This window comes from Convolutriloba macropyga, chromosome 11 (genome assembly GCF_964194025.1).
Source record: "Convolutriloba macropyga chromosome 11, txConMacr16.3, whole genome shotgun sequence".
Taxonomy (NCBI): domain Eukaryota; kingdom Metazoa; phylum Xenacoelomorpha; order Acoela; family Convolutidae; genus Convolutriloba; species Convolutriloba macropyga.
In genome coordinates, this window is record NC_134478.1 from 17,826,840 (window position 1) to 17,851,243 (window position 24,404).

The window sequence follows — 24,404 nt, forward strand, 5'->3', positions numbered from 1 at the left end:
TCAAATTATTGTTCAGAAAATCAGAAAGTTCGCTTAATGATGTTGAGATATGCTCCCTCCCATGAAAGTTAATTAACACGTTCATATTGACATAGTTGACTTGAAGACATTTATAGAACGGGCTTACACTCTCAAAATTATAAAAATCATTGCTCAATAAATCGCATTTTTGATAAGATCTTAGGAGCTTGGTAGTTCAATATAACATTCATATATAGAAAGTGCCCTCAACATTAGTCATTGAGTTTATTCCCTGCATTAAAATGGAGACTGATTTATATTATATTTATAATTTTTTTCGAATCCTGTCTTTTGTGAAATTCAGAACATTTTTATGACTTTGGCCCAGCGAGAACAAAATTACCTCAATAATTTTGTTTCAGACAAGTCATTTAGGTTGCTTTTTATTTTTTTTTTTTGATTGACTTGTAATTCAGCATTTCCTTGAAAACGAAGAAATTTCATTAATTAAATTGCTTAAAACTGCATATAAATTGAAAAAAATTATTTGTACTCCTCATTTCTTTTCCTGTAGCTAGGTTTTAGAGGATGCCCCTTTTGCAACAAGTATTTTGCAACAAGCGTTCCAGAATTAAACTTCAATAAAAATCAAATAATAGCAAATAATATCAAAATTTCCTATAACATTCACATAACCTCTATAAAAACATTCTTTTTAAAAATAATTCAGCCTGTTCTGAAAATGGTAGAGGCAAATATTATAAGGATAGTGAATTTTTTTTCATTAGCAAGAAATTAAAATTGAATAGAACAGAAAAAAAGCGAATTAATTAAACAAATGTGGACACGCAGAAGCAATTTAATTGCGCGCGAAATTTCCATATTTTATCACTATCAAATTAATTTCGGAAATCCCACGCAGCACGTAAAGAGTTTTAGGCGTAAAACTTGACGGCTAATCGTTACTGTCATTTCCAACAAAAAATAACACACGTTATATTTGTTAGATCCTGTAAGTAATTTCTTTACTGTGCTGAGACTTTTCACTGCATTTATAATTGTTCCGACCCCTCTTGAGGGGGGAGGAACTATATACTCGACTGTTTTCTTTGTTCTGACATTTTTGGCCGATCGATATATTCGTCGTAGAGAGTTGTGAGTGGTATCATTAAAAAGCCTATCCAGCGTAGAATATGGAATTAAAAAGTTTTTTGAATTTCGTTTTCTAGAGCGATTTATCGAGCTTTAAAATTTTGTGAATATTGAGATTGATTTGCGTTTTTTTATTCACATTTTCCGGAATTTTTATCGAAAATTTACTCAATTTTGTCAAAACATGTTAAAATTGTTAACAGTAGTGTTGTTGACTTCATTTTCAAAGACAAAAAAAAATTCGATCTATTCATCGTAGAAAGTTGTGAGTGGTATCATTAAAAAGCATATCCAGCGTAGAATATGGAATTAAAAAGGGTTTTTGAATTTCGTTTTCTAGCGCGATTTATCGAGCTTTAAATTTTTGTGAATATTGAGATTGATTTGCGTTTTTTTATTCATTTTTTCCGGAATTTTTATCGAAAATTTAGTCAATTTTGTCAAAACATGTTAAAATTGTTAACAGTAGTGTTGTTGACTTCATTTTGAAAGATGAAAAAATTCGATATATTCATCGTAGTAAGTTGTGAGTGGTATCATTAAAAAGCCTATCCAGCGTAGAATATGGAATTAAAAAGATTTTTTGAATTTCGTTTTCTAGAGCGATTTATCGAGCTTTAAATTTTGTGAATATTGAGATTGATTTGCGTTTTTTATTCACATTTTCCGGAATTTTTATCGAAAATTTAGTCAATTTTGTCAAAACATGTTAAAATTGTTAACAGCAGTGTTGTTGACTTCATTTTCAAAGATAAAAAATTATTGACTATTTTGATTCATTTTTGGCTAAAAGTTTGCGTAAATGTTTCAAAATTCAGACTTTTTCATCAAAAATTGCACTAAATAAGCTTCTTTGGTCAAATTTGATTAAATTTGCCGGAAGTACACTCCCATAAACCACTAACATTTTTGTAAACTCCAAGGAGGCTATTCCTACTTCCAAGTCCCTTGAGAGTTCTCTGGAATTAACGTCTGGCCGTTTTTTGCTAACTCATCTCGATGATTATCAAAAACGCAGCATTTATTTTCGATTTTTTTCTTTCTAACGAATTATCTATACCAATAACTTTCGAAACCGTTAAGTGGTCCTAGTAGACGAACAGCAACAGCAAGGCTAGTTTTGCTCCAATCTTGGACTGTTACAATCCAAAAATATTTAAAAAATCAATCTATTTTTATTAGTTAAAGAAAAGAGCAATTCATACCAAAGCTCACTGGTGAGAGGTCGAATTTGGTCCCTAAGCAAATCCAAGAAAAATTATCTAGTTTTTTACTCAAAAGAGTGTGGTCTTTTTGACTTTTAAATTTTCTGTTTTTTAAATAAACAAGGGCTTTTTGATCTTCGCCACCATTTTTCTCTTGATTTGGTCAACTTGTAGACTAGTGTCAGCAAAAAATGCTTCTTACTTCTACTGAAATAAAAATTATTCCCTACTGCAGTGTTACGCGTTCAGTTATGATTTTCTGGCCTTGATACTACCCGATTAGACGAGTTTTTTTTACTTTTAGGCTTTTGCTCATTTTTCATGAGTTTTCTCGTTTTTTTAACTTTTGACATTTGACAGTTTACAAAACTCACTACTGGTGTTCAAAATAAAACAAAATCGAAAAAATTAAAATCTTTAAAGTTAGAGATTATGGTTTTAACGGCTCCGACACCACTTTCACGATGCAACTAATTGAGTTTTTTTTTTACTTTGTCAATAGCTGCCGTTTCAAATTTGATTTCTTGTTGTATAATTTTTTCCTGGTGAATAACAGGTCTCATGGCTTTTCAAGGAGAACAAAATAAGCCTACATTCTGATTGGAGTAGATAGTTGATGGATTTAATGACTTTGAAAACAATTGTTTGAAAAAAAAAGCGATTCCTAACATAGAATTTTGTTCTTCTTTGTTTGTCCTTGTTACCTAGTCTCGTTAATTAAAGATTAACTATGACATAATTGGCGTTGAGAAAAAACACAAGTGTACAAAATCTAAAGGTTTAAAGAAGTTCGCTATGACAGTACTGGCTTCGACACGGGTTTTGCAAAAAAAAAGTAAATAATTTTTTTTGATTTTGTCAGTATTTGACGTTTTTCTTTTTGTAAAAGTTAAAAAATAATGTGAACAATTAAAATTCTCAAGGGCTTCTTCCGGACAACAATTAAACCTATTCAAAATTTTCGTTTTGTATCAAATTGTTTTCATGACTTTGAAATTAATTGTTTTCGAAAAACACAAAAATATTTCTTATTTTTACCCCTATTTCGCTCTATTGTTGTTTTGTTACCTAGTCTCATTAAAATGAGGTCACATGCCACTTTATTGCCATTCAAAGAAGTTGCAAAGGAACTCATTTCGATGGGCAGAAAATGGCGTTACCGCTTCGACAGCGTTTTCTCACTAGTTTTTCTTTTGAATTGTTTTTGTTTTCTCTTTTTATTGTTCTTATTGTAACCACAAGAAAAGTGAAGAACGACAGGTCCTAATGACCTCATATATAGGAATGGGTGATAACAAAAAGTTTGGTTGATTTCAGTTGATATCTAATGGTTTTCTAATTTGAAATTTGTTGTTTTTAGAAACACAATAGAAATTGTAAACTTTGTTGTTTCTTTCTTTTTTTGTCAAATTGTAACCTAGACTTTTTATGGTTTCATATCTTTCTAGTGAAGTACAAATTATTTTGGCTTAGTTTGAGTTTTATCTGACGCTATCTTGACTTCGTTAGTTATTTTTTTTAAAAGATTGGACATAACGTATTGGATGTAATTAATGTTTGTTGTTGTTGTTTGATTTTGTTGTTCGTCTTGCCTCGCTTTCTTAATAATGACAGATCTCATCAATCTAATGCGGTATTTTTTTATACTAAACTATTTGCATTGGAGGCAATTTTTTTGATCATACATAACATTTTTTGAAAAACACTTAAATTTTTGTGGTTTTCTATCTGTTCTCATGTGGATGAGCGGGGTCGGAACTTAATGTGCAAACGCACATTACCGCGCTTCCCTGTCATAATCCAAATCCAGCAACTTTATTTCGTTCATCGAAATTTCTTTGGTCGCGCTCTTCAAAAACGGTCTCAAAATTTAAGTTTTCGTTCAAATTATAGAATTAACTTTGGGGCAAAAATACCTCCGAAGAAAAAATATGACGAATCTTTTATCTGTTGCTCCAGATCTATAAATTGAGATTTCGAAACTTCATCCAAGCTTTGAAGTTATCATTGAGACAATTCTGACCGATCGGTAACGGTTCCTCAAAAAATGGAATTTTCGAAAGATCATGACGCCGCAAAATGTAATTTGTTGTCGCATTTTTTCTCACTTTACTTCAGTGTTCTATATAAACGCTAACTGAACGCTAAATCTGACAAACAGCGACCAAAACTGTACAATTATCATCTCAAATTTCACGAAAAGTTAAGTCAATCTCGAAAGTTTCGAGCATGTAAAAAAAAACAGGGAGGTTCGGTAATATGCATTTGCACATAATGTTCGGTATAATATTAATATATATGCCAGAATATTAAGGTAAAGTTATGGCAACGTCAAAGGATATGTCAAGATCTTGACACATAAATATTCAGATTCCCGTTCTGGGTCTAGTTCAGTTCAGCTATTTGTCTTTTTTTACTGTTAGCTGTTTATTTTGGTCAGAGCTTGTTCCAACCTGAAACGTTAAAACAAAATTTCTCGTTGCATACCGAAAATAGTACGAATTAGTTCTAAATTTCATTTACTTGTAGTTTTGATTGCTAATTGACATTACTTGTACCCTTTTCTACGTATAGATGTGCAATTTTTCCGTTTCAGTTGTTTTCCATAACCTGTTTTCGAATTCATACATTTAAATTCTAATTCCCGTTTGTACAATTTTTTCAACCAACGTTTTAAGATTGAAGCCATTTCCTGTATTTATGGTAAGAAATGATAATAATAAAGCACCGACATTGCCCGCGTTTGCATATAAGAATTTTAGCTACTATTATTTGGTTGTATATGCGTTTGAACTGAATTGTGGCACTTTTAGAACAGAGAGGGAAGCAGGAAGGATGACTTCAGATGAAAATAAGGCAAGTTAAATTCAACTAAGCTGTTTTGATGAACCCAAAACATAAATTTTGCACAGTTTGTGGTGCTTTGAAATTTATGGAAAGTTTTTCCTGGCCAGATTTAAAATGAGACATTAAGCGAGATTTCCCTCAGAAACTCAAAATGAATATTTGCTCAATCTGCACATGAATATGTCGAGCTTTGTTTTAGTCACTTCTAATTAAATGGGAAAAAACAGGTTTTCTAATAGTTTTTTTTTCATTAATTTAGCATTGAGTAATATTGTAACATATTCTTGATATCGAATGTACTCAGATAATCTTAAATACAAAGGTGTACACATGTAAACATGGCTACAGTTTGAAAGCAAAAAAGGACATTTTTCCTGGTATTTTTACCAACATAACTCATCTTCCCCTGAAGGACAATCATCATGGGTTCCCGCTTAAAAAGACACCCGATTGATAAATTTCAGATGGAAGCAACCTCCGCCTCAAAGCAGTCTGCTCCTCCCCCACCACAAGTGGCTGTTACAACTGTGGACATCCCTCCCCAGCCCCCCTCTGCCTCTGACCACCCGGCTGCCGCTGGAGCACCTCCAGGTTTGGAGTATCTGGCTCTACTGGACCAAGTGCTAGTCCAGCAGCAGGTTGAGTTAGTCGAAGGTGAGTGTAATCTGTACTTTATTAGGCAAGTTTGTTGTGCCACCCGGAATATAATTCGACAATTATTGTTGGGAAGGGGGTGGGTGGAATTCAGTTGTACTCTCCTTCGAGACGTTAAATCTACGATATGCAGTTTTCATGAAGTCGGTTGCGCTAGTTTCTTTCAAATTATCATTATTATCATAAATTGAGCGGGTACTTGTAGTACTGGAATAACATTCAAAATCACTGAAGTTCGTCTTTCTTTTTCAGCCTTTACTTCGTGTAAGTTCAAAGATAATGATACAATATTTCGGCTTTTTCGGTTATGGGTGTTCGTTTAAGATTTGGGACAAACGTTTGTAAAGTGACGTCGTTGGCTTGTTTTAAAACAGTTCCTGACAGATGCACCTTTTTAAGCCGACTCATCACGTGAGTAGAAAAAGTAATAAGTAAATGTTTGAGTCTCTTTCTGGTAAAGGTATTGGTTGGGGTCGCATACTATTCTCCTTTTCCGCCATCTTTTTCTATCATGGTTTCCATTTGCTTCTTCTCACTTCATTTGACTTGGTGCAGGTTGCGTGTTCCCATTGTTCTACGGTTTAGCGTTTTGCTTTCAAAAGTTTGCAATAACCCGGGCAGAATTCACACAAAAAATCGGCCATCTTGACTGTACCTGACCGAAGTGAGTTTTGACCACACCACTCCAGACCAAAATAGCCTTTTATAAGACTTCCGTACTCTCATTATTTTTGTTCAATTGCAAAGGAATATCTAATCAGAACTTTCATAAACAGATTAGACTTTCGTGACATCATCGTTGTGAGATCAATTTCATCCGCGATAAATTTTACTCATGATTTCCTTGCAATTACAATGCATTAGCTGAAATTTGAAGAAATTTGAAAAAAATTTGCTTATGATATTTTTGTGTCTTAAAATTAGTGTATCTTTCCATTTATGATTTTACTGCAAAAATTTTAAGTCTTGCACTACAACATTAAGTGCTCACTTTTTCGATAACATTGATGATGCTCTCGGGAGCACCTGTGCTAATAGTTTTGAGTGTAACAGTTTCTCAGGTAGTATATTGCTTGCAACAACAAGACTTTATTCTTTTGTCATCGTCTTAGAGTTTTGTTATCGTAGAGTTCTATTGAAGACGAGCAGGGCAGCAAGTGTAGAATTTTGTAATTTCACCATCAGAAGGGCTTCAGGCTGGTGACTTGCTAGTGCCCAAATTTCAAACAAAATTCCACTGGACTTGTTTGGTGGTTCTTCTACTTGTTAGGAGTGTTCTGTTATGTCCCCCGAAAAGAGTTGCTCTCCTGAATGTCAAAAAATTCACTCTGGATAATTGAATTGGAAATCAAAATTTGTTTTACCAGCAACTAATTAGGTTATAGCATGAAACATATAATTGAATAACTGCAACAATCCAAAAGTAGTTTTTCTTTCAAAATTAACTTAATTTCCACACTAATTCAAACCAGCTCAATCCATCCATCCACAAGTATACAAAACTCATTCATTTGACTTTCTAACCCAAAAACTCTAATACGTTCTGTTTTTCACTAGCTTCGTTGCTGTCAAACGTTAATTTCAATGAACTCTGCAGTTTCAGTCACTGCAACTAGCAACTATGTTCTACCTAAAGAACAGAATAAACAACTATAAATTTCTCTCACTGAGAAACAACTGCTCCACTCGCGCGTTCATTGTCTATCAATCTTTTACTCTATGACGTGGAATTTTTTTCCCGTCAGATCAATTTTCTTGCACCTAAGGGTACTCACTCTCAACAAATCTTTTTCAGTGTAATATACAGTGTGGTTTCGATCAGAAGATTTTAACATAACGCATAGGTACAATAATGAGCGTACAAGGTTCGTCACAAGTTTTATTTTATCTTATTTCAATATTTTTTCAAGATGACCAGAGTTCCGTGGTTTACTTCGTTTGCTCACGTCATGACTCAGCAAAACATATGTTTCGCGCTCAACAGTCTGTATGCATGCATGCTAGTTTTTATCTGCATGCTAGTTTTTATTCTCCTAGTAATGGATATGTCTGATTCATCCAACGGGTAACTTTTCTTTCACATTAAGATGCCGTAATGTCTGTTTTTGAACATTTTTTAACATCTTCCCTATAAAAAAACTTTTAAATTTAGGGAAAACTTAAGTGTTCCTCTTCCTTTCTTAGGATAATTTTCATCGTTAAAATTTTTAATAAAATGTTACCCAGGTTAAAATCTTCACCTTGGCATGAAATTTCCTATAAGCACTATGGCCCTGGTAAAAGTGTTGCCTCATTCCTGAAAACAAAAAAAAACTATCATCACTTTTTTCCATATGTCATAGAAAGGCGCAATGAGCAGCTTTCGGATATCTGCAGAAACCTGCTGCTTTTCTGTTTGTAGGCTTAATTGTCCAAAAGACCACCAGTGAGGATTTGAGTCAGTTGCCCCCAGGAAGTAGGGCTTCACTTTTTAGTGATTTGAGGGGAGTGGGAACTTTTCCCAACCCTTACATTTTCAACAATTGGGTTTCTCTCTGTCAAAAATCTTCCAAACGTCCCTTGTGTTCCTTTGCACGTGTCATATACTCTCAAGAAGATTTCTAGCCAAAAATTTGTCTTATCTTTAACACCAAGCTTACTCGCAAACCTTTATTTCCATCCAAATGGAACATTAAGTTTTTACCAAATTTCCATCATTTCTTATGCAACATTCTATGGAATGTGATTACATACTTTCTAATAAAGACAATTTTTTATAGCTTATATTTCAAGAAAACACTTTGGCTTTTCCATATTGCACTTGACATATTAGACCTGACTGTCAGAATTTAGATATAATAACTACAACACTTATTTGCGTTTAAAATTTATACCGAATATCTCCTTCAATTAAAAAATTACTCCATAAACGCCACTCAAATTTGTTTTTCGAACAATTGCCTCCTGACGTTTGATACAGATTTACTACTATATCAACAGACAAGCAAAATTCAATTTCGTTTTTTAATCCATTTCTTTTTTTCATATGGAAACAACAAAATTAGACTGAATAAATCATTAAAAACATTTTTCAGTTATCAAAGGATTTTTGCTGATAATTTGCAATATAAAACCAATTGGTACCTCTAATTTTTCACATACAGTTCGCTTCCATTATCCCTATAAGTTTGGCAGAAAACTTTTCATTTGTTTCGTTTCTAGTATTTTGCTTTCTGTCTCTGTCGTTAGAGTCTTAAGCTTGCATGCAATTGCTTTTCAAATTTCGTGGAAAAATCCAGAATATTGGCCGACAGGATTTTATTAGCAAAATTTTATTTGTTTTTCTATTTTTTTCACTTTTTTTCCCGAAAAAAAACAATTAATCCTTAACAAAGCGCGGTTGAAAAAACTGTCATTTTTATTCAATGCATAGTATTTTTGAGAGGAATTTTGGACCAAAACTAGCATTGATTTCCTCTAAGTTTTTCATTGCTTTTTCCTGCTGTAACCAAAGTGCTTTTGCTGCAAACAATATACCCCATATTTCCTTCTTTGTTTTTTTTCTGACAACCTTATTACTTTGCAAAGCAAGTACCACATTTGTTTGTTTAGCAAACGTAATTTCGATTTCACTCCAAATTACACTTGTCAAGTTCGTTCGTTTTGTTTACATTGTAATCAAGCTCAAGATTTTTTCAAAAAGTTTACAAAATTTAAAATCTTCCAAAAGATTCACTGACATTTTTCAACCTCCTTGTATTCACCAATTCCTCAAACTGAAAAATAAGTGTCCTGAGGTCTGCGAAAAATATTTACTGAAAATTGGCCAAACTGCATATAAAATAACAGATTTTTTGGATATAAAAATTTTATTTTTACGTCAGTGCGATTTAAACTTAATAACACTTTTTGAAAAAAACTTTTGTTAATTAATTTACGCATGCCTGTAATGAAATACGTGCTAATAGGTTCAATTAATTGTTTTTGTTCTAACATATCCTAAGATTCTCCTTAGGTAGGCAACTGGTTACCAGATCACTACCCTTGTATTTTGAAAAAGATCTCATTTTGTAGAGGGATTTTTAAAATAATTTGACAAATTGCGAAAAAAACAAAAATAGTTGATTACAGACCCAAAATGTCAGCGTTTTGGTAACTCGTAAACGCAACGACCGCAATTATCACTAAAATATAATCGCCTCAAAATCTTGGCTTATTTTGATGAAAATCTACACGAAAAAAATTCCACTGTATGTCCTCTTTCACATGTATAGAAATAGGGTGCAGATATTACTCACAATAGGGAGTAAATTTTTTTTGCATCGCGATTTCAAATCTGCTGTGAAACCTTATTCCCGACCAAATTCTTTGGCAAGACTGTTCCACAATTGTCATGAAAAAAACTGTTTTCCAGCGTTTCTAATATACAATTATAAACCAAAGTGACATCGTATCATACTATCTCCGATCTTTTTTTCTTCTTTTCTGTTGAAAATCAACTCATTTGTAAGGCCTCGCTCTCTTGAGCTAGATTACTTTTACTGCCATGGGGATAAATATGATATATTTTGTTGAAGGCTTTTCTGGACATTCCTCAGAAATGATATAAGCCAATAAGAAACATTAATCAAAGCGCACTGTTGCGGTTTAATAATTATTGAATCACTTGCTTAAAAATGTTATATAATGCTTTATAATTAAGAATCTGAAGCTCAAAAACACCAAAAAATATCGTTTGAAATTATGAACATTTGCTTTCAGCACGTGGTTAATTATCATTGTTTTCCCCATCTTGCTAGGATTGCATTCGAGGTCTTGTATCAAAGTTCATTGTAAGTCGTAACATACAGGCGTTCTTGAAGTAGTTCAATTTTATTAATGTATCAAGAAAACTGACTTTTTAGCAAAAGGTCAGTTGCGTTAAATAGTATTTCTCAGTAACCCATCAAAAGTTTAATGATACTTTCTCAAAAACAATAAGTTCTTGTTTGCCAGTTTTGGTACAGTTGTAATTTAATTTTTCTTGCTGTCATTCCTTGTCTGTGCCCTCTGTTGTTCATTCTTCATCTGTGTCATTTTTTGTCAGATCTTAAAGACGGCTTGTCAATATCCTCTTCCATTAGAAGACAAGCTTGTTGACTGGTCGTATAATTAATCCAGATGATATCTTCAGTTCAACAACTCGAACTGTTTTCTCATTTTCATCAAAAAACTTTGTTATTAATCTTATCGGCCACAGAGTGGGTTGTGTTTTCTTTTTCTTGAAAATTGCTACAACATTGATTTCATTATTTGTTTGTCCCGTTTTCCATTTTTTCCGTTGTTGTAAATTTGACAAATATTCTGTTGACCACATCTCCGAAAAGTGTCTGAAAAAAATGTCCATACTCTTTTTCTGTTGTGTCAATGAAGTTGTTTCCTTTCTTGTTGTTTTTGGTTCAGGCAATGCTGTGACTGGTCGTCCTATCAAAAAATGTCCTGGTGTAACTGCTAAGGCATCATTGGCATCATTCGAAGTAGACGCAATAGGCCTTGAATTTAAGACAGTTTCATTTTGTGTCAGCAATTTTGTGAAGTCTTTGACAAACAATTTTGTTCTTCCAATGCAGCCGAGCATGTGGCGTTTCACAGTTTTGAGAGCGGCCTCCAAAAGTCTACTAAATTTGATGTTATCGGCGGAATAATAAGCCAAGTAATTTTCTTCTCCTTGCAGAGCGTTGATATCAATTCTTCAAACTCGTGAGTAGCTAAGGCTCTCGAAATTCAAATTCTCCCTTGGTCCCAAGGAAAAGTGTTGAGTTTTCGCTGTTTATATTCATCAGGAGTACCTCGAAGAGATACACATCTTTTTCTGGCTTCAAGACAGTCGTCTTTGGACAGAGACATAACTGGCTCTATGTGAACTGCCTTCGTACTGAAGCAAATGAAAATTGCAACGTATGTTTTCAAAAGCATTTGAGTTCATGTTTTTTGTATAGAACGGTCCACAGTATTCGAGTCCGCAATGATTGAACGCAAGTGACGGTACTACTCGTTCTTGAGGGAGATCTCTCACATGAGGCTGCAACAATTTAGCATCAAAACGGATACATGGTTTACATCCGTATAACACACCGTTCAATGCAGAAAGCCCTCCAGGTATAGTTTGTCGAAGCGTGCATAACGTCAGTTGAGATCCTTCGTGAAGACTTTTCTCGTGTGCTTCTCGAATAAGCATTTCAGTGATTGGCGATTTCCTTGGAATAAGAACGGGAAACCTTTGGTCGATTGTGTATGGTGAATTGGCCGGGCGTCCTCCAACTCAAATCACCCGATTTTTGTCATCAAAAAATGGTGAGAGGCTGTAGAGATTGCATTTTCTTGGAAGTATTGTCTTCAGTGGCAGCACTATAGGCGTTAAGGAAAAACTTTCTTTCTCTCTTTTCATTGTTGAATTGATATTCTCTTTTGCAGGAATTGTTTGTATTCCCAGCAGACACGGTGTACAGCTGATCCCCCGGGCCCCCGGCCCAACCTATACTTTATGTATTGACGAATGCCAATTTAGCATCAATAAAAAAGCATTATCTTCTTTTGATAAAATCATTTTCACGTTTTAAGATTGTACCTTTACTTCTTTTTTGTTCTCTTCTCCTGTAGGCGACAAGATGTCAAGTGAAAGCCAAGAGTTCTCAAGTTGCCGCAACCACTCTGGTTCATTCCACCAAAGCTTATGGTTCAACAAATCAGCTGCTGCTAATCTTCTTGAAACACAAACACTTGGATTATTTTCTGTAGGAACTTATTTCCAACTACTGGCTGGAATAATTGTTTGTAATTTTAGTGCCCGGTTAGCAACTAATGTTTTCCATTGCCTCAAATAATTTTGTAGCCAGGCAATTGTAACCATAGAATCTGACTACGCCAAAATCTTGGAGTTATAAATCGTTCGTCGCTAATAAGATCTTTCGTCAATGCCTCAAAAAGCACGGCGCCTAGCAGGGCAGCACAAAGTTCCAACATTGGCAGCGGAACATGTGGCGTTTCACAGATTTGAGAGCGGCCTCCAAAAGTCTACTAAATTTGATGTTATCGGCGGAATAATAAGCCAAACAATTTTCTTCTCCTTGCAGAGCGTTGATATCAATTCTTCAAACTCGTGAGTAGCTAAGGCTCTCGAAATTCAAATTTTCCCTTGGTCCCAATAAAAGTGTTGAATTTTCGCTGTTTATATTCATCGGGAATACCTCGAAGAGATACACATCTTTTTCTGGCTTCAAGACAGTCGTCTTTGGACAGAGACATAACTGGCTCTATGTGAACTGCCTTCGTACTGAAGCGAATGAAAATTGCAACTTAAGTTATCAAAAGCATTCGAGTTCATTTTTTTTGGTATAGAACGGTCCACAGTATTCGAGTCTGCAATGATTGAACGCAAGTGACGGTACTACTCGTTCTCGAGGTAGATCTCTCACATGAGGCTGCAACAATTTAGCATCAAAACGGATACATGGTTTTCATCCGTATAACACACCGTTCAATGCAGAAAGCCCTCCAGGTATAGTTTGTCGAAGCTTGCATAACGTCAGTTGAGATCCTTCGTGAAGACTTTTCTCGTGTGCTTCTCGAATAAGCATTTCATTGATTGGCGATTTCCTTGGAATAAGAACGGGAAACCTTTGGTCGATTGTGTATGGTGAATTGGCCGGGCGTCCTCCAACTCAAATCACCCAATTTTTGTCATCAAAAAATGGTGAGAGGCTGTAGAGATTGCATTTTCTTGGAAGTTTTTGTCTTCTGTGTCAGTCTTCAGTGGCAGCTCTATAGGCGTTAAGGAAAAACTTTCTTTCTCTCTTTCCATTGTTGAATTGATATTCTCTTTTGCAGGAATTGTTTGTATTCCCGGCAGACACGGTGTACAGCTGATTCCCCGGGCCCCCGGCCCAACCTATACTTTATGTATTGACGAATGTCGATTTAGTATCAATAAAAAAGCATTATCTTCTTTTGATATAGTCATTTTCACGTTTTCAGATTGCACCTTTACTTCTTTTTTGTTCTCTTCTCCTGTAGGCGACAAGATGTCAAGTGAAGGCCAAGAGTTCTCGAGTTGCCGCAACCACTCTGGTTCATTCCATCAAAGCTTATGGTTCAACAAATCAGCTGCTGCTAATCCTCTTGAAACACAAACACTTGGATTATTTTCTGTAGGAACTTATTTCCAACTACTGACGGGAATAATTGTTTGTAATTTTGCTGCCCGGTTAGCAACTAATGTTTTCCATTGCCTCAAATAATTTTGTAGCCAGGCAATTGTAACCTTAGAATCTGACTACGCCAAAACCTTGGAGTTAGAAATCGTTCGTCGCTAATATCCTTCGTCAGTGCCTCAACAAGCACGGCGCCTAGCAGGGCAGCACAAAGTTCCAACATTGGCACACAAACTGATTTGATTGGTGCAACTCTTGCCTTTGCTATAAGTACTTTTGCTTCAAAGAAGTCGAATTTCTCCTGTCTGATGCAAAAGAAAGCAGCACATGCTGTAGTTAAAGCATCGCAAAAGAGTGCAACTGCAAATCTGACTTCGTGGCTGGCTTGAGAACCTTCCGTTGAAAAATAAAATTTTCTAGATCCTTCAGTTGTGCTCGAAGTCGCAGGTACTGCTGAAAAACTTGTTCCCAAAAAGGTTGATACCAGCTAAGCTTGTCCATCCACAACAGTTGAACAAAAGATTTGTTTTGAATAGTCGTTGGTTATAGCCATCCGAGTGGATCAAATAAACTTGAAACTTTTGAAAGGATTTGCCGTTTTGTAAAAGGAGTTCCTTTGTCAAGTCTTACCGTGAAACCAATTTGATCAGGATTTGGATTCCACCTTATCCCAAGCGTCTTAATGGCATAGTCTTTGATTTCACTTATCTTCTGGGCTTCCATTCCTCTAAAAGTGGCAGCGAGTCTTGATACATATTTTGAGTTGCTAGATAACCGTTTCCGTATATCATAACCTGCTGAAGCAAAAAGGGTACTAAAGGCGTCCTGAAAGTTCTCTGCGGCTTTTGAATCTTCGCATCCTGCAAGTAGATCATCCAGATACATATCAGTTGTTAGTGACAAACAGTGTTTATTATTCGTTGTTTCTTCGGCAAGAAATTGTAGTTATCGAATTGAAAGAAAAGACAAAGAAACAATGCCGTATGTTACCTAAGTCATAAATAACTTTCAATTGCGTCTGAATTTGGATCTTTCCTCAATAACCGGTTGTAACTTTTGTCCTCCTTGTCCATTTTCACTTGTCTGTAAATTTTTGCAATGCCAGCAGAAAGTGATACCTGATGTAGTCGAAATCGAACGAGAATGCTGAAAAGGACTTTCTGAATTTTTGGTCCCACCACGAGTCTGCATTAAGAGATGCTTCTGTTGTCGCTTTTGCGTATCCGTTGAAAACGACCCTCAACTTGGTGGTAGTGTTTGACTCTTTGAACACTCAATGATGACAAAGATAGTAGCAGTTTTCAACAGGCTTCAAAAGTTCTGATGTTGGAACTTTCTCCATGTGTCTGAGATGAAAGAACTCTCCAATGAACTCTGTGTATCTGCTATAAAATTCGGGTTGTCTTTCCAATCTGAAAAGAATACTACGAAGTCGGTTTTTGGCTCGTTGAAATGAATCTCCCAATGCTTTTATCTCGTTCTTGAAGGGAAGTTTCACTATGAAGCGACCTTCAGGGTTTCTTCTTGTTGTTTCGTTGAAGTGATTATTGCAGTGTTTTTCTTCGGCTGTCGGAAACTGCGCTAATGGATCTTCACCTATTTCTCAAAACGCTGCAAATTTTCTAGCTCGACAAAACAAAAATCTGCAGATCCTCTTTATGGATTTTTTCTATCTTCTCCCTTCCAAAAACACTCCAACCGAACACTATATGTTATTCCAGAGTTAGGCTCCTTTATTTGATTGTTGCCAATCATTATGTCTTCATAATGAGATGCTCCAATAAAGACGTCAATAGATGACGGCTTGTTCAATTCTGGGTCAGCAATTTTCAACAACCTTACTATTTCCCATTAGCTAGTGTCAATGAAACGTGATGGCAGATAATCAGTCATTTTGATAAAAACTCATGCACTAATATTGACAACTGACGATTTGTTCCTTGTTGAGATAAGAAGGTCCTTTAGTGGTGCGACCTTGGTGGTCTTGAACTGTCCCACCTAGTCCAAAAACTTTTATGCTGCTTTCCTTCTTCAATTGTAAGCGTTGCACTGCTGCTTCGAGTATAAGATTTTTTTGTGAAGCTGAGTCTAGAAATACCCTTAGAAGAATTGTCTCGCAATGAACATTAACGGAAACAATTGCGATCTGGAGAAAGAATTTTTCTGAAGTTCGTTGAGTCTTAGCTCCTGTGAACTTCTTTTCATCCTTCGATATATTGCAATTGCTGTCATTGCGTTAGCGTTGTTTCTCTGTTTTGCATCCGATTGATTGCTGATTATTCCGCTATTTGTCTGCTGATTCGTGCTTTTGTTGTCAATGATTTTACAATGAAGAAGAGTATGATGCTTTCTACCACCACTGCTTGAACTTCGATCCATCGCAATCTTCTGATCTGTGTCCCGGTTGCGGACAATTGAAACAGAGTTTCCTAACTTTTATCAGTTCTGCATCTTTTCCTACTGAAAATTTCCGCGTTTGAAAAATTTGTGCGTTTCTTCACAAAATTCGCGTTGTTGCTCGGAAGTCGCCGAATGTGTTCGCGAATGGTGTATTCCCGTTCACCAGAGTTCTTATCGCTCCAAGTCCATTTGGCGTTGTTACCTCCAGTGCTTGTGCGCGTTCCTCTGAGAAAAATTTGAGCTCTGCATACGTCTGAGGTTCCTTGCCCTTTGAAGATAGCTCCCATTGTTTTCTTGTCTCTGTAGACAGCTTCTCACTGATCAAGTAGACAAAAAAGTTGTCTTGATTGTTGACTGGTTCACCCAAAATCTGCAAGGAAAGTCGATGTTCGCCCATTGCTTCAATCAGGTTTCTTAAGCCTCTGGCATTATCCGTTGTCAGTGATTGCTACGAAACGATTGAATACAGATGTGTGCAAATGATGATCTTCTTGTTCTCCTATCTGTTCATCAGAGTATTCATAGCAATGCCGAAGTTGTGATCGGTAACTCGTATCGAGGCAAGCAGTTTGTTTGTATACCTTTTACAGATGCTTTCAGATACTGCAACTTCTGACTTGCCTATTGTTGCCGATGACAGCTCCTTTGACCAAATCAAATAACGAAGTCTAATCCATATAATTGCCCAAAAAGGCTGGCAGATTGAGTTCTGGCAATTTGATGTTGGCTGAAATCCTGAGAGCGTTGAAGTAGATGCTGTTGACGTATCCATTCCTGTTGAAGGTCCCTCGAAACGTTTCGTGAAGCGTTTGATTGCATTAATGTTCTGTGTCAAATTCTCATCAACTTCCTCGGACTCAAGAATTTCATTGCCCAGTGCCTCAGCCTCCGTCAAGTTCCGTTGAAGTTCTTGGACCAAAGTTACGAAAAATTCTGCTTTCTGGTGAGAAGTGTCAATATCTGATTCAACCTGTTGATGCCTGCTGCTGATTTGGTGTCTTGTTTTTTTGACAAGATGTTTTTAGCCTCATTGTTTAAGCTTGTAGCAACGCTGCGGTGTTATCCTCGAGACTGTTTCCTCATTTCAATTTTAGACATTTTGACTTGCTGTTGACCTTTAGGGCGTATTTTCATGTCTCTATTGTTGGTCTTTTTTTGTAGCTTTTTCGTTTGCTTTTTCGTGGTCTTTGCTGTGCTGAAACCTAAAAACACATTAAGAGAAAGCAAAAGATTGGAAACCGTGGTTAATTTAAGCCCCGTCAAAAATGCGGCCAATTTTTGCGCGCAAACTTAGTGTGATGACTTTGGGGGAGCAGACCTAAACTAAAAATTTCGAGTTCTCCGCGAGAACTGAGAGAGAGAGAGAGAGAGAGAGAGAGAGAAAGACAGAGATAGATTGTTTTCACCGGAGTTTCCAAAAAAGATTTTGTAGCCCTTGAGATAGCTTTACTAGATAACTTTACCGCTAGACAACTTTACCGGGTTTCAGAATTTGGTCAATCACTAGATAACTTGACCGGGTCTCAGAATATGGTTAATCAAATTTTATAACATGAGAAGGGATGTGTTATCTAGGGGGGGTGGCGCTTTTAACTTCATCTTTTAACTTCCCCTTTATAATTTTTGCTAAAATTTTTGAGAGAAATAATGCTTTTAATGCCTAATGCCTTGACTATTTTATCCCTAACCTATTTGTCGGCTGACCAAATATTGCGGTGCAACATTAATTGAATCAGTTTCTTAAAAATGCTTTATAACGCTTTATGCTTAAGAATCTCAAGCTCGAAAGGACCAAGTGATTTTTGATAATATCGTTTAAAATTATGAATATTTGGTTTCAACACGTGTTTACTTATCATTGTTTTCGTCATCTTGCTCGGATTGCATTGAAGGTCATTGTATCAAAGGTCATTGTAAATCGTAACACGCTCATAACACGTTTAGTGAAATATTTACTCTATATGACAACTAAAACTCATTTTTCGAGTACTATTAAAACTTAGTGCTATCGAAAACACTTTAGCAAAAAACATCTGACTTTGATAAAGTTTGAGTAATGAATTTGATAAAAGGCAAGAAGCTTTAAAAAAGTAGACGTTGAAAAGAACTGGTTTGAAAAGAAGGTGCCAATTTGGTCTCCACACGCAAAAACTTGCACCATATAGGCCGTCTGCTGGTATTTTATCTAGGCCTGAGACCTCAGTCAATATTTCGTTCCCTATTCTAAACAAGCGTAATTTCTTAGACTATGTGTCGATTTTTTTAATCAAAACGTTTGTGTGACTTGAGAGGAACTCTGAAATCCAATGTACAAATGGTTAGAGCAGGCACAACAATGGTAAAGATATAACAATTATTGTGATTTGTTCCGCTGTTAAAATTATAGTCTGGCGTCAGGTTGCTTCTGTTTTAAAAAATTAACAATATCTTATCAAAGTTGTCTGTGTATACGACCGCTGATTGCCTTTTCAAACAATATCTGCGGTAGATTGCCTTTTGTATGTACTAATATGTGGCGAGTTCATTTCCCAATTCAAATAACTCTTTTAATGCCTAGATTGTTGTGTAATCTGTTTTACTGTTTCAATTCAACTACCTTGCTAACTGTAAATAAACCTGAAGCTAAGAAAAAAACCGACAACAATTTTTTCCAGTTTTTGCATTATTGTGACAAAAAACGTAAAAATAGGAATAACGGGCAAGTAGTTCTTTTTTGGGAACTAAATTACTGAGTTGTCTTTCAGCGCTGGTTGGCTTCGAGGGTGAGAACAAGTATGTTATCAAGAACGTGTCTGGACAGCAGTGCTATTTTGCAGCTGAGCAGAGCGGCTGTTGTTCCAGACAGTGCTGTGCCAGTAGACGATCCTTCACCATCAAGATACTTGACAACTTACAAAGGGTACTTTATAAATAAATAAACCAAAAATATATTTTATAAAACCAAAAGGTATATGTATATAAATAAACCAAAAAATGTTATGTAAAAATAATGTATAAGATCAACAGTGGCCATCCGGGTGCGCTATTTTGCAAACACCATAGACCTAAGCATCTGAAGCACTCTCCTTGAAAAAAATCTCATGCTTTTATTCACCAGAAGCAATGTCAATCACTAAATTCGGCATATCGAAACTCGTGAGTGCATCGTGTTCAAATATGTTGACATAAAATTTATGAGGAAATGAGAATTTGAATTCTGTCAGGAGGTGATTCACGTGAAGAGGAGTTTCAACTGTTGTGCCCAGACTTGTTGCTGGTTGCCCTGTGTGGGTATGTGTCAACATGAGATAGTGGTGGAGAGCCCACCTGGAGTAGAGATAGGACGAGTACACAACAGGTAAACACAAATCATTTAAGCAGGTTTTTAAGTTTGCAATCAGTAATGATATGATGAGATCGTGAAGTATTTTTAAACAAAGAACACTTTCTAAACTAAAACATGCATTTTGCAAAAGGTTTGGTAAAACAGCTGTTTTTGAATATTTCGAACATATCACCGCATCTTTCTGTTTTAATATTGCTATACAATCAAAAATTGGAGATACTCATACGGTATAATCAATGTTAACCATTATTGAAATGTATCAATTGTTGTGCTTTCATTTTCAGCTGTGGGGTGTTTCGGTCCAAATTTGATGTGATGTTAGGGGACGATGATGAGCAGATAGCTTACATAAAAGCCCCTCTCTGTATCCACAGGGGCTGCCTCATATGTCTGGACGTCAGCTTCACTGTAAGACCCTCAGTACACATCAACTTACCAACTTTCAGAGTAAAACATAGTTCAATCAGAACCTTTTCCATATTTTTCCATAAATCTATGTTCTGATTCAGACTCTGTTCACGTAACATTTAAATCTGAACTCTTCTGACTCAGAGAGTTCATATGAGAGATCTGACACCTTATTGAGAATATGAATCAGAGTATGACTCAAACAATGATTCAGATTTCAATACTCAAAACTTAATTCATATAGTCAAGATAGCTGGTAAATTTGCAGATCTTTAGAGTCAGCACGATTTGAAAAATTAGTTAGTTCTATCACTATTTTCTTTTGTAGCTTAATTTATTGAAGTATCTTAATATTGAATTTCAAAGATTCAAACACCAACCCAGTTCGAAGTCTCCTGGCCGCAGTGACCTCTGATCACACCATCTTTGAGCGCACATTTGAGAAAAGAAATGCTTTTCAAAAAATCTGCTGAGCTTCTGTCTCATTATTTCACCTTTTTAAAATAGAAAACGCAACAATATTTTATTAATATAACACACGTTGAAAGTTAGAATTTCAACAAAAAAATTTTTAGGTCTACTCCTCTAGTACAGATGAAGAAATTGGATCCCTGAAGAAACAATACAGTGGAATGTTGAAAGAGGCATTCACGGATGCTGATAATTTCTCACTCACCTGTTAGTAAATCGACCACATTTTATCTTTAATAAAGCGATTAATCAGCTTACAAGAAGCGTAATTATATTCCATTGCCAGTGATTAATTGCCAACAAATTAAGTTTTTAATAAACTACGTTTGTCCTGCTGGTCCTTTTATGCAAACAGAGCACGGCCGAAAGCTGCTTAGGTGTACATAATTTCAATATATAACAAAAAAGACAGCAAACAAAAAGCTTTAGCACTACAATTCCTGAATTACATGTCAATTATTTGAATTAAATAATGAACTGACAAATAACATATTTCGGGAACATTGAACTAAGACAGCCAACAAAACCCATGACCCTGAGTGCGCAAAAAAGCACAACAAATCTCAAAACAGACAATCTCTTTTCCCCAGAGTTAGCCATTCACAATTCACTAAAAGACAACACTTTATGAAAAAAATTGACTCCAGGTATCTTTGAAAAATTGATAGTCAAAGCAAAAAAGGCTAAAACTGAATATATTGGCAAAGAAAAACAGTATAATTTTGAAATTCAGTGGTGCCATATTTTGCAAACTTCATAACTACTTTTAATAAATTTTGCGTAGAGCTTTTGATAAAATGTTAAAGAAAAATCTTTTAGCAGTACTAGTAGCTGAAAAAGAGACAAAGGAACCACAAAAGAAAGCAAGGTCAACAAAATTACTTAACACATTGAAAACAAACGATATCTTGGCCAAGAAAACTATTAGCTTAACATTTATACAAATCATTCGGAAAACTTTTAATGCAAAAAGGACAAAATTGACTGCTGTTTTCAAAACTCAGCAATGAGACAAAAAAAATAAAAAAACAACCGATAATTAAAATCATGTTTAAATTTTGATAATAGGCGTTGAAATAAAAAGACAACTGCTATGATATCGAACGTCTAACTAGTGCTCCTTTTCTTTCATTACCAACTGCTAAAACCAGTAATCTTTGAGACTGAATAAAAAGACAGGCAAAAAAAATTCATTTCTTTTAAACTCAAAATTTCGTTAGCACGTTTTTAAAACAAATAGTGTAATAGTTACAGAAAGCAATAGTGACATACTGAAACAGAGATTTCAAGTAATTTAATACTCATTAGCAAATAATGACATGCGTCCACAAAAAGATTGATCGAGAAAAACTCAATGGGTGCAAAAGTACTTTAAGAAGTTCACACAAATGTTGCAAACTAACAGCGTACAAGTAAGGGAAAGCACAAGATCAAACAAAAAAACTTAATTAGATAAACCGTTTTCCACAATCAATGATACCTGTCAATGAAGGGACGTAAATTTAAGACAATAAAGTGAACAATACAATTCCGCATTATAAAAAACGTCTTGAAAACAAAACAATTATTTTCGAAATCATACAAGGCAATCGTTTTGAAAACAAAAGCAATCAATTTGACTGAAAAAATTCATATTAGCGACCTATAAGAACTTTCACTTGAGTGAAAAGACAACAGAAGGTCAAAAATAATTCGCAAACTCAAAATTTCAGAGAAAAAATTTTGAAAAAGTAGTTTCAAAGTCAGGAAAGCTTCAGTCATGATGTTGAACTACTAATTAGGTTCATTTATGCATTTTTAGCAATCACAAAGACCTGCCATCAATGATTCTAAGTGGCTGAATAACAAAATCGTAACAACAAAAAGAGCACAAAAATAAATATCAATATCAATAATCACATAAATAAATAAATCAAAATCTGATGATAAAAACTAGTGTAAAAGACATATAAAGCGTTAGCTGGCTAGTTTCGAATTAAAGCAGCCGCAGTTATGCGCAATTATAACACACGTGTATCACTAGAGACAAAGAACCGAAATCATGTGGCTAATTGCTAAAAAAGGCTTTGAAAACTTCTTTGTATACTAATTTCTCATTCCATTTTGAAAGTAATTTGAAAAAATCATTATTTTCACTATTCGAGTTTTTAATCCTTTTACTACTTCAGTGTGTTTAAAGTTACCAATCTCATATGACTTCTCATTGACGTAAAATAGCCATGAAAATTGTAAACATTTTGGTCTTTAAAACAAGACAGCGAACCAATACAATCTAAAAATTTTGGGTTGTAAAAATCAAATCGTAACAAATTTTGGCAGGAAACACTGCTCTAAAGTTCTTAAAAATTATTTTTTCAGATTTTCCAGTTTAAGTTTTGTTGTTGTATTGCCTTGTCATCTTCATTCTAGCCTTGGGACCGGCAATGGTGGAGTCATTAAAAAAGTTTATAAGAAACTTGATTCAGCAGGGTAAACAAGAAAAGTTTCAAAAATGAAAACAACAAACAAGATAGGAAACAGTGAATCAAAACAAAGAACAAGACAAAACAAATACACTTAATACAGTTCGATTGTGTACCTCATCTCGCTACACAAAAGATTAAAACACCTTTTGCTCATTTTAAAACTTTTCCCGAAGTTTTCAATGCCAACTGAAACACCTGCTTTTGCCTCGTCTAGCTTCTAAAGCACAAGACCATCACTTATTGCTAGCAAAGAGAGTGTTAGACGGACTTTGGGGCTCCATCACAGTACTAGCGTCATCGTTACAAGGCTTTGATAAAGAAATATGTTTTTGCTCTATCTTGCAGAACAAATACATGTTACTTAAAATCTGATAATTTGTTGGCAGACAATTACTCAAAATATTCCTGTTATTAAAAATGTGCGCAATGAAAATTCGAGAAAAAAATAGCCATGGAGGTCAAGTTTATGCTACCAAAAGATTTTTCCTGTTCAGCTTTGATATTTTCTATTGCGAACTAAGTTATTTTATAGCTTGTCAATGGAATTGAATGCCCAATTTGAAGCGTGAAAGTAAAACTGAGATTACCTTAAGCAGTTACAACACTATATATCGATACGGATTTCTGCTTCTTTTGCATTGTCGCTCTTTATCTATCAACTCTGGAAGTAAAAATGGCATAAAGTCGCAACCTAGTCAACAAAACCTGGCGAAGTGTATGCAGCTATGCTCGTCGCAACACGGGCTGATCAATAAATATATATTTCAAGTTTCTATCGCTGTCTTGTATTTATTCAACAAGTTGGTTTATTCTCGGCTTTTCAAATGTTCTCAATGATAGCTAACACCTGGCAGCGATCGTTAGTGAAAAACAAGGAGGCTCGGTTATGTGCGATCGCAAATAAAGTTCCGACCCCGCTCATCCACAATTTTGGCATAATTGTCTACCAAATGAGGAGCAGATAAACCCCAAAATTCTAGTATTATTCAAAAAAATTGGTTTATGAACAAAAAATAACCTCCAAAGCATTTAACTCAGTGGAGTAAAAATTGACGTCTTACGTAGTTGAGATCTGCCTATATTCAGAAAGCATGTCAAGACGAATATCAAAATCAAAAAACATCAACAAACATTAATTACATTCAAATCTCTATGTCCATTTTAAAAACAAATCTTAGCTGCAAAGTCAGAATAGCGTCCAATATAACTAAAACTACACAAACTAACTTGTACTTTACTAGAAAAGATATGGGACCAGTTCATAAAACAGCTTGGTAACAATTAGAAAAAAAAAACACTAAAAACGGTAAAGTTAAAATAAAATCAATTAGAAATCAACTTTCAAATC

General features: G+C 35.1%; 1 protein-coding gene across 1 annotated transcript in view; it reads left to right on the forward strand.

Moving 5' to 3' along the window:
* The first annotated feature begins 881 nt into the window (after positions 1 to 881).
* The window catches only part of LOC142349247 (phospholipid scramblase 1-like), a 31,867-nt gene continuing 8,344 nt past the window's right edge, over positions 882 to 24,404 (forward strand). Inside the window, exons 1-7 of the mRNA XM_075400682.1 lie at positions 882 to 973; positions 5,132 to 5,174; positions 5,630 to 5,819; positions 19,132 to 19,286; positions 19,591 to 19,724; positions 19,997 to 20,120; positions 20,696 to 20,798. Of these exons, the coding sequence (XP_075256797.1) occupies positions 5,154 to 5,174; positions 5,630 to 5,819; positions 19,132 to 19,286; positions 19,591 to 19,724; positions 19,997 to 20,120; positions 20,696 to 20,798 (727 nt within the window). The 5' untranslated portion in view covers positions 882 to 973; positions 5,132 to 5,153. The remainder of the gene's footprint in view (positions 974 to 5,131; positions 5,175 to 5,629; positions 5,820 to 19,131; positions 19,287 to 19,590; positions 19,725 to 19,996; positions 20,121 to 20,695; positions 20,799 to 24,404) is intronic.